The sequence below is a fragment of the Bos javanicus genome, chromosome 26 (genome assembly GCF_032452875.1).
Source record: "Bos javanicus breed banteng chromosome 26, ARS-OSU_banteng_1.0, whole genome shotgun sequence".
Lineage (NCBI taxonomy): Eukaryota > Metazoa > Chordata > Mammalia > Artiodactyla > Bovidae > Bos > Bos javanicus.
This window is the reverse complement of record NC_083893.1, coordinates 15738176-15749241: the sequence shown is the minus strand read 5'-3', so window position 1 is coordinate 15749241 and position 11066 is coordinate 15738176. Positions and strand designations below refer to the sequence as shown.

The 11066-nt window shown below is 40.3% G+C and overlaps 1 protein-coding gene and 1 non-coding gene across 2 annotated transcripts in view; one reads left to right on the top strand and one right to left on the bottom strand.

Annotated features, from left to right (window-relative positions):
• Nucleotides 1-191: 191 nt before the first annotated feature.
• PLCE1 (phospholipase C epsilon 1) overlaps nucleotides 192-11066 on the bottom strand; it is a 369702-nt gene continuing 358827 nt past the window's right edge. The window contains exons 31-33 of the mRNA XM_061402841.1: nucleotides 10081-10299; nucleotides 9555-9763; nucleotides 192-4610 (exon numbers count right to left, since the gene is read on the bottom strand). Coding sequence (XP_061258825.1) covers nucleotides 9578-9763; nucleotides 10081-10299 — 405 coding nt within the window. The 3' untranslated portion in view covers nucleotides 192-4610; nucleotides 9555-9577. The remainder of the gene's footprint in view (nucleotides 4611-9554; nucleotides 9764-10080; nucleotides 10300-11066) is intronic.
• TRNAE-UUC (transfer RNA glutamic acid (anticodon UUC)) lies at nucleotides 5738-5810 on the top strand. Its single transcript has one exon. It is a non-coding gene; the product is annotated as a tRNA-Glu (tRNA).

Genomic DNA, 11066 nt, shown 5'->3' with positions numbered 1-11066 from the left:
AAAACGCACAGCAGTCCAACTAGTTTCTAAAATCAGTTTTAGGCTTGATTATTTAATGGTGAGAAATGTATGATTCAACATATAAATATTTGCTTCTAACCTACTTTATAGATATTAAAAGCCAGAAATGTTATGAATCTTTGTTTAGATGACCGAGGGGTCTTTCCCCATTGGAACACAAGTGACCAGTATGTGTCGCAAATCATTTATTTTTCCAAACGTATATAAATACATTTATATTTCACTTTGGCAGCAGAAACTATACTTTAAATGAAAAATCAGTTTTAAAATAGAAGTTCATCAACTATTCCACAGTTGCACTATGCTTTTAACCTTGTTACATATACAGAGAGTCACAGTGGGACCATAAAATTATACATCTTATATTTGAATATCCTGTATGAATTGCTGCTGCTGCTGCTAAGTCACTTCAGTCGTTTCCGACTCTCTGCAACCCCATAGATGGCAGCCCACCAGGCTCCCCGTCCCTGGGATTCTCCAGGCAAGAACACTGGAGTGGGTTGCCATTTCCTTCTCCAATGCATGAAAGTGAAAAGTGAAAGTGAAGGTGCTCAGTCGTGTCCGACTCTAGCGACCCCATGGACTGCAGCCTACCAGGCTCTTCCATCCATGGGATTTTCCAGGCAAGAGTACTGGAGTGGGCTGCCATTGAATTGAGGATGAAACATACTTGTGCACTTAACTTCTGTAGTCTTGTACTGATGGGTTTCATTTTCAGAGCTAAATATTATAGTCATTAATGATAACACACACACATATAGCCCGAGGCTACTATAAACTAGTCTTAATATCTGTTTCTTTAACTAGATAAATTTTGAACACCTGCTGTGTGCTTAGCACGTGCTAGGCACTACACAGGGAACTGGGGTAACAACAGATATATATATAACCTCAGTCTTCCAGGCCCTTGTATGCCGAGTCAAGTCATTTTTGTTTGAATGAGGCATTACCCAGTTGAGTGTCAGAGTGAGTGGTCTTGAAGTTCAGAGACCTGTATCATCTGAAATAGGGAAGGTTTCAGGGGCCTGCTTGATGGCAGACTTGAGCATAGCATGTTTTGGATCTAAGAGAGATATATAAACAGCTTGGTAATCTTGGAGACTCAATATCTCAAAAACATTCAGGAATTCCTGTCAAAATCCTTAGCCATCAGGCAGGACTGTACTTAGGAAATTAATAGGTAGCAATGGCAGAGAACATTTAAGTTGTTAACAATGTACTGTATCATGGAAATGTTGACTGAGGAGGGGTGGGCTTGGTGTAAGAGGCAGTCTCCTTTTCTAGTAACTTTTTGGAGGGCCCAGGGATTCTCCTGTTGCTGCTGCTGTGAGAGAAACAACTGGAGGGGTTCAAGGCTACCATTTAGAGATTTCTTTCGTTGTAGGCTGCCTTTCACTGTGCCAAGTTTAAAATCTGACACCAGCCAGGAATATCCTCCATAGTGGCACGGGAGCAGAGTTGTGGAGTTTTATGTTTTAGTTAATTCTGTTTTACCAGACCAGTACACAAGGTCTGATTACTTTTCGGAACTAAGCAAGGTCTCTGGGTGTCTGGCACAGGAGGAGAGGTCTACAGAGATACTAGAAAGGGAGAGAACAGAGGAAAGGAAAGATATAGTTTTTAAGAAAAGTACATACGGAGCCACTGGGGAGGCCAACTGTCATTAATGAGCCTCCATTGTCTCCAGAGCCATCAAGATGGGAGACCTTTGTGGAAAAGTAAATTCGACTTTTGACTCACTTTTGTTGAGTCTGGACTCCATATTTCTCCCCAACAGGAGAATTTATAAATAAATAACTTTTACTTGCTAAGGATGACATGAAAGGAGGTGTTCCTTCAAGAGGGTACTTTCTGCCCAAATAATGCTGTTACTTCCTACAAATTTATCCTCAGACTTATTCTCAACTCCTTCACGCCCTTATGTGATCTTACATTAGTTGGCAAAACAGTAAATTCAGGATGAGGTGATAGAGAGGAAGTGACTCTGTTTTTTCTGGTGTCACACATCACATTGGATTCCCAGTCTAAATCCTTTCCTGCCAGCTCCCATAATCTTAAAAGTTGGAATCACCCAACAGAGGGACAGAATTCATGCTCCTTTCTGTTTTCAGTGAAGCATCTTAAAATATTTTTCCTCAAAATCGTGTAATAAACCCAGCTTACATATTAGATTCTTTCCCATGTCAGCTTTACTGATGCAAGTTTGCTCCCCAGGTTTTAGTAGTCTGACAAGTATGAAGTGGTAATGGCTATAAGCCTGGGTGCTATATTAGATGTCCTAAACAGTAGGACAGTTTCTTGCATTTGCTATACTAATACAGCTGTATAATTCAGAGAAACTTCAAATCAAAATTTACTTTGGCAAACACCAGGTTGTGCTGGTTAGTTGTAATAATAGAGTAAACCCTCTACATTTTTGAGCAATGTGTCCCTCCTAAAATCCCTAGGACTCAAATCCCAGAGTATGTACTTTACCTCACAATAGGATGAACGATCAAGATGGGTTGCAACATAGGCAGAAGGCTGGGTTCACTCAGTTCCTAAAACCAGTCTCAAGGTAAGTTCCAGATTTTATGCTAAGGACCATGGTGTGGGATGGGAGGCTTAGAATCAAGGCCAATTGATAAAACCTCATGAGGCCAGCCTTGCTTTCCATCTCACTACTCTGCACAGTTTCATCTTGACACTAGCCAGTTAGACTAGTAACTCGATTTTAATGACACAGTAAGCCCAACCAGAGGCTTCTTTGGTGGCTCCGTCAGGCAAGAATCCACCTGTAACGCGGGAGACCTGGGTTTAATCCCTGGGTTGGGAAGCTCCCCTGGAGCAGGATATGGCAACCCTCTCCAGTATTCTTGCCTGGAGAATCGCCATGGACAGAGGAGACTGGTGGGCTGCAGTCTCTGGAGTTGTAAAGAATCGGACATGACTGAGCAGCTAAGCACAGCAAAGCCCAAACAGATGGCAAAAATGCCCATTAGTTGAGACAAGTTTGATCACAGTTTCTGGGAAATTTAAAGTGAAGGGAGCATTGTGCATTTGTTGCAGACTGACTATTTGATTTAAAAAGAGACCTGCAGTACTGTACAAACAGCATCAACTTGAAATAGCCTGAATGCTATTGACAAGCAAACGGCGATTCTTTTAGCAATGAGGTTTGTGACTTAGTCAGAACTTCCAATTACATGAAAGGTGTGTTGTGTGTTTTTGATACTTTTGTTAAGAGTACACAAAGAACGGGGAATTATTTTATTCATTTTTTTTATGATGCAAATGTCTCAAAGCAAAGATTAGAGATTTTAGTATGTTTTGTAATTTGAAGAAAAACATCAAATTTGAAGGTCATTAGAAAGATAAAATTTGGATTTTACTTTAGAGGAACACATTTCATGTGAAAAGTCACAATTTGCTTCGTTCCAAGAACAAGACGAATCCTTTACACTTACATGATAGTCTTATACAGCAAGGTTTTAAAAATAATTTACGTTAAATGGCAAGTTACATGAAATTCTGGCCTATTTCAGGTATTCAGGGTATACATTTTCTTTTAAGATTTGTTTTCAAATAGTGACATAGAACCACTAATGCTTCTAATCTGCAAGCAATATCAAGAAGGCTATGTATAATAAATACATAGGTACAGTGTCAGTACAAACCTCGTAAAATAAATAAACACCAACTCAGTCTACTTTTGCATTAGAAACATGGTTAAGTTTCTTACTAAGATGCCACAACTCAGTAGATACGTTATTCTAAATTCATTTTGTAGAAACCAAAAGTCTGTGAATATAAGCAATAAACATAAAAAACCCAACATCATTCTATATGTAAAAAGAAACACTATAGAAGAGTTCATGATGGTACACAATGTAGAGTACGTTGAATTACTTTTTAATGAGTCCTAAAGGACATATTTACACATGCAATGCCCCAGAGCTTCCAATTCTTATCCATAATAGGTATGACTAAACCAGCCTGCTTCATTTCTTACCTCTTTGCATCTTGTTCCCAGTTTTCTAAGTCAGGTCAGCAAACTGTGGCCCTTGAACCAAATCCAGCCTGCCACCTGCTCTTGTGTGGCTGTTGAACTAAGAATAGTTTACATTTTAAAATGGTTTTTCAAAAAATCCAAAGAGGAATATTTATGCCATGGGAAAGTGATATACCATTCCAATTCCAATGTCTTTAAATAGTTTTCTTGGATCACAGCCACATTCAATCATGTATGTATTGTCTACGGCTGCTTTTGCATTAAGCTGAGTCATTGCAACAGAGACCATTTGAAGAACGAAGGTATTTACTGACTAGCCCTTTACAAAAAGTTTGCTGACTCCTGTTCTAAGTCGATTATTGCAAGCTTAGCGGTGGTTTTTCCAACTGTTGACAGGTGTAAAATGGCAGTCTGCTGGGCTTCTTTGCTTCAATCAGCAGGAAACCAGTTCTGTACCATTTTGCTTGACCTCAGCTCGGACCTTATATCAAGAGTTCAGAAATCATAAGTTTCCAGTTTAGTTTATGAAAATAAGGGAATTATATTTGTCTCCATTATGTTCGTTCTTGATTTTAACTTCTTGCCAAAAGATCTTCACCTGTAAAGTCATATACATAGGCTTGTTAGTATTAATGTCTTCAAAGTGAAGCAGCAGAAACAGTCCACAGTGTAGCAAGGTTTAGGGTTCAACCAACAGAAACCCACAGCTCTGGTGGCTGGGTTTGGGGCAGAGAATATTTCCTATAAACTCATAGTGTTAGAACATGATGTTCCTGAGAGGTGGAACATTAGGCTATTTCTGCCCTGGAACACCACATTCTGTAGAAAGTTTTTTAACCACAATTAAACTGTTCAGCTTTTTTTTTTTTTTAAAGGTGGACTTCTTTCAACTCGTTAAATATATTACTTAAGGTAAATAATTACTTGTTTAGAAATTCTTATATTATTATTAGGGGGTAACTCTTGAAAGTTTAGAGGTGAATATTTCAGAACAAATAACATGAAATATTATGTTGCTCAGAAAGCAATAAAAATACTAAACTTGTTTTCTTATGAGCATATACAGAAAGGCCCTTCTTTTTTCCCAAGTGCTCTTGGAGACACTATTTGTAAAGTTAATAACATTGGACATACATTACCATATATACATCTATGCACCAATGGCTATTCTTTCAATGACTGTTAAAGAGAACCTTCCCCAAATTTAGGGAAAGAGGTCAACTGACTGACTATGAATTTCTGCTTATGATAGGAAAATTGAATCCAAAGGCAATCATCTAAATCACCACCCCCTTCCCTGTTCTCATAAAGTATAAGCAACTAGTAATGCTCATTAGAGCAAGCACATTATTTTGAAGTCAGATTTCTAATGGAGTTGTATTATGTACTTATTAATCTTCTGGCACACCCAGGGCTTTTTCTCTGCCAAGTGTAATTCCATTCTATCATTAATGGAGGTTATAACAAAGAGGTGAGAGGTGTGCATAACATTGTCGCATGTATAATTTATTTGATGCTAAGTTCTTGATATGGAGAACAATATTTGAAATTCTGATCATTGTCTTTACTGTGTGCTCATAGACCCACTACCATGAGGAGTCATTTTCCAAAAGCTGGAGAGGCTCCACATGGTGCTCAGTTCTTGGAGAAGAAAGCACTATGTCAGTGACACTGTCACTGAGAAGGAAAGTAAGTTGAGTCTGGAACTTTAAGATACCAGGGAATTCTCTGGTGGTCCAGTGGTTAGGACTTTGCACTTTCACTGCCGGGGACCCGGGTTCAATTCCTGGTCAGGGAACTAACAGGAAGCAAGGTGGTAATAAAGATAATTACAAAAAAAAGGGGAGGGTATGGAATACCAGAAGTACCACAACAAAAAATGAGTGCTGAGCCTTCTCAGAGTCTGGAACAGTCCAGGGTTTCACGATTCTGTGCAGATTCAGTATTATCTGATGCTGTATGATGTGGACTGCTGCCATGGTGCTGAGATTTCTTTCTGGTGAGTCTTTGCATACAAAACCTAAACAGCCCTGACTCGGGATAGTGGGCTGTGCAGAAGCTCTGGAGGAGGTGGTTTCCTGTGTTTCGCTATGTCTGTTTTGAAAGAGCTTTCTTTGTAAGTGTATCTGGGGCACCAGTTGTTTTAGGAGTTGCTTCTTAAACATTGGCTCAATATGGGCTCTTGTACGTCAGATTTGGCCCCATCAAGAGGTATCAGTAAATTCTTTAAATTGTGAGCTATAATTTTATATAAGAAATAACTGATTGTGGGCAGACAGATGATGCAGCTGTGTAATATAAGCAACAATGCCTTCACCATGCTGTTGATGTCTCAAGGATTTTAAATCTTAGAACTCTATGATGGAACAGGTGAAAAGAGGGCTTTAATAATCCCTTGAGTTCATTATTCAGGATTTGAAATAGCTCAACTGGAATTCCATCACCTCCACTAGCTTTGTTCGTAGTGATGCTTCCTAAGGCCCACTTGACTTCACATTCTAGGATGTCTGGCTCTAGGTGAGTGATCACACCATCGTGATTATCTGGGTTGTGAAGATCTTTTTGTACAGTTCTGTGTATTTTTGCCACCTCCTCTTAATATCTTCTGCTTCTGTTAGGTCTATACCATTTCTGTCCTTTATTGAGCCCATCTTTGCATGAAATGTTCCCTTGGTATGTCTAATCTTCTTGAAGAGATCTCTCTTCTTTCCCATTCTATTCTTTTCCTCTATTTCTTTGCATTCATCACTGAGGAAGGCTTTCATATCTCTCCTTGCTATTCTTTGGAACTCTGCATTCAGATGCTTATATCTTTCCTTTTCTCCTTTGCTTTTCACTTCCCTTCTTTTCACAGCTATTTGTAAGGCCTCCTCAGACAGCCATTTTGCTTTTTTGCATTTCTTTTCCATGTGGATGGTCTTGATCTCTGTCTCCTGGACAATGTCATGAACCTCTGTCTATAGTTCATCAGGCACTCTGTCTATAAGATCTAGTCCCTTAAATCTATTTCTCACTTCCACTGTATAGTCATAAGGGATTTGATTTAGGTCATACCTGAATGGTCTAGTGGTTTTCTCCACTTTTTTCAATTTCAGTCTGAATTTGGCAATAAGGAGTTCATGATCCGAGCCACAGTCAGCTCCTGGCCTTGTTTTTGCTGACTGTATAGAGCTTCTCCATCTCTGGCTGCAAAGAATATAATCAATCTGATTTCAATGTTGACCATCTGGTGATGTCCATGTGTAGAGTCTTCTCTTGTGTTGTTGGAACAGGGTGTTTGCTATGACCAGTGCGTTCTCTTGGCAAAACTCTATTAGCCTTTGCCCTGCTTCATTCTGTACTCCAAGGCCAAATTTGCCTGTTACTCCAAGTGTTTCTTGACTTCCTACTTTTGCATTCCAGTCCCCTATAATGAAAAGGACATCTTTTGGCGTGTTAGTTCTAGAAGGTCTTGTAGGTCTTCATAGAACCGTTCAACTTCAGCTTCTTCAGCATTACTGGTCGGAGCATAGACTTGGATTACCGTCATATTGAATATGCCATCAAATTTGGAAAACTCAGCAGTTTCATTCCAGTCCCAAAGAAAGACAATGCCAAAGAATGCTCAAACTACTGCACAATTGCACTCATCTCACACGCTAGTAAAGTAATGCTTAAAATTCTCCAAGTCAGGCTTCAGCAGTACGTGAACCGTGAACATCCAGATGTTCAAGCTGGTTTTAGAAAAGGTAGAGGAACCAGAGATCAAATTGCCAACATCTGCTGGATCATCAAAAAAGCAAGAGAGTTCCAGAAAAACATCTATTTCTGCTTTGTTGACCATGCCAAAGCCTTTGACTGTGTGGATCACAATAAACTGTGGAAAATTCTGAAAGAGATGGGCATACCAGACCACCTGACCTGCCTCTTGAGAAACCTATATGCAGGTCAGGAAGCAACAGTTAGAACTGGACATGGAACAACAGACTGGTTCCAAATAGAAAAAGGAGTACATCAAGGCTGTATATTGTCATCCTGCTTATTTAACTTATATACAGAGTACATCATGAGAAACGCTGGGCTGGAAGAAGCACAAGCTGGAATCAAGATTGCTGGGAGAAATATTAATAACCTCAGATATGCAGATGACACCACCCCTATGGCAGAAAGCGAAGAAGAACTAAAGAGCCTCTTGATGAAAGTGAAAGACGAGAGTGAAAAAGCTGGCTTAAAACTCAACATTCAAAAAACTAAGATCAGGGCATCCGGTCCCATTACTTCATGGCAAATAGATGGGGAAACAATGAAAACAGTGACAGACTTTATTTTCTTGGGCTCCAAAATCACTGCAGATGGTGACTGCAGCCATGAAATTAAAAGACACTTACTCCTTGGAAGGAAAGTTAGGACCAGCCTAGACAGCATATTAAAAAGCAGAGACATTACTTTTCCAACACAAGTCTGTCTCATCAAAGCTGTGGTTTTTCCAGTGGTCACGTATGGATGTGAGAGTTGAACTATTAAGAAAGCTGAGCGCCGAAGAATTGATGCTTTTGAACTGTGGTGTTGGAGAAGACTCTTGAGAGTCCCTTGGACTGCAAGGAGATCCAACCAGTCCATCCTAAAGGAGATCAGTCCTGGGTGTTCATTGGAAGGACTGATGCTAAAGCTGAAACTCCAATATTTTGGCCACCTTATGTGAAGAGCTGACTCATTTGAAAAGACCGTGATGCTGGGAAAGATTGAGGGCAGGAAAGAAGGGGACGACAAAGGATGAGATGGTTGGATGGCATCACCGACTCAATGGACATGGGTTTGGGTGAAATCCGGGAGTTTGTGATGGACAAGGAGGCCTGGTGTGCTGCGATTCATGGGGTCGCAAAGAATCGGATACGACTGAGCGTCTGAACTGAAGTGAACTGAGTTCATTAAGAAACTAAGTGAAAGAAGAGATCTATGTTTGGTTTCGTCACATGCCTTTTTAAAAAAAATTCAGGTTCCATTTAAATAGTTTAAAACAGAATGAAATTTACTCTGTATGGGAATACCAAGCAGTGAGCTGGCAACCAAAGGCATAATTTACTTCAGGCTGTTATGTCATTTTGCTTTCTTTTTAATCATCACAACTTGCATGCCAGATTTTAATTTTTTCATTGAGTCAGAAGAAATGGAGGTGTTAAGGCTATATCAGAGCTAAATTAGAAGAACAGCAAACTAAAAGTCCAAAGAATGAAAACAGAAAGACCCATAGCAGTCCTTTGAGAATGTTCATGTGAATTACCAGTAATTAAGACAGTTCTATGTCTGATGAAATAAAGCTATTGCAGTTTGGGCAAGTTTATTGTCCTCTTGTGGCCTTTGGTTATCTACAAAATAAGGAGATCTGAAATCATCAGTGCTGAAGTCGTGTGTATCTTCAGAGCCCCTTTTATCTAGGGTACCATCCCTACCTGCCTCTGGAACTTCCTCCTCCAGGAAAAGACAAAAGACAGTGTACAAACTTATGTCTTACTAAGCAGTATAGTTGACCCCCATTTTAGAACGCTGCGATGACTCGGGATACCTGGGTAAACCGTGCTATCTTGCTCACTGTCGGTAGTCTATGGTGTCACTGGAAGGCAAGCCACCCACAGGTTTCTCTTCCTTGTTTTGGACGTTTTCTGAGGCCAAGACCTGAGAAGGTGATGTGGGTCCTCGGGGCTGTTTAGTCTTGGTGAGCTTCTTGAGTTCGCTTGCAAAAGAGATGCCTTTTTTTTTATCTTCTCGAGATGCCTGTGGAAAATAAGAACCTGCCCTTGGTATTAGGTTAAAGAGATTGTATCAGAGAGAGCCCTTTGTTGTTCTCTCTCTGGTCGGTAGAGCTTTGGAAAGCAGGGCGGAGGGGACCCCCCCCTCACCCCCCGGGCACCTCAAGACTGCTTACACCCAGAGGGAAACATTTCTTTCCACACAGTGAAAACAGAGCCAAACCGCATTCTTCCCACTAGTGTCCTTGACTCGGGAACTTCCTTCTGGCTTTCACCAGCTCCTGAATTTGATTATACTGTAGTTATGAAAATCAAATAGAGAAAAATAACCTTGAACTTTACCTGCACCTGTTCCTTTAGCTTAAGGATGAATTTTCCTGCACCTTTCCACTTGCTTTGAGCTTGAAACACACACTCCTGATCCAAAAGGACGCGCTGGGAGGCCTTTGGGGTGGAAGATTTCCTGTTGGCGGTATCTTTCACCACCTCTTCCAAAAGCACATAGTCACTCGGGTTGGGGTTGCTCAGGATGCTATAGGAATATTTGGCTTTGCATAAGGTCTGAAAGGTAAGTTATGATCAACAGAATAAAAACACAGGATCTCCAACACTTGCTTCCCTGTAAATGAGACTTTAAGGTGGAAAAATGTCGCAGACTTTTGGACAGGGGTGGGGGGTCCTTTTCAGATCATGTCATCCCCCCTCTCAGTTTACATTTTCACAGTTGTAGCTGACACAAACTTGACATTGCCTCATTTAGCTTCACAACACCCATCCATGATTTAGATGTTACAATCCCCATTTTTCAGACAAGGAAGCTTAAGCTTAAGAGGTCAGGCATATTACAGAGGATGGACAGCTTAGTAACAGAAAAAGGACTTGAGCCAGATTTTCTGCATCCACCAAAGTTCATAGATCTGAAAGTGACCCAGACAGTGAGGGACAGAATCCTGACCCTCCAGAGCCTCTCTGGCGCACGACACTGCCTCTTCATCTCAGAGTCTTGGATGTTGAAAGCATTTTAAGACTTACCTGGTCTCACCTCTCTTTTATCGAGACTATCTTTCATTTATTCACTCATCTAACATTTACTATGTCCCAGGTACTGTATATACTTTGGGGAGTTCAAAGTCTATTAAGGAGACTAATATTAACCAAATTATTGTGCAGTCAGTGTAGCAAATAACACTTAAATAGTGCTTTGCCATGTTAGGTGTTATACTAGGCAAATGTCCATTACATATATTTAACGTTCACAATAGCTATTAAGAAAGTGCTGTTATACTATCTTCATGTTTTCCTGTGTGGTAGCTTGGCACACGGCATTG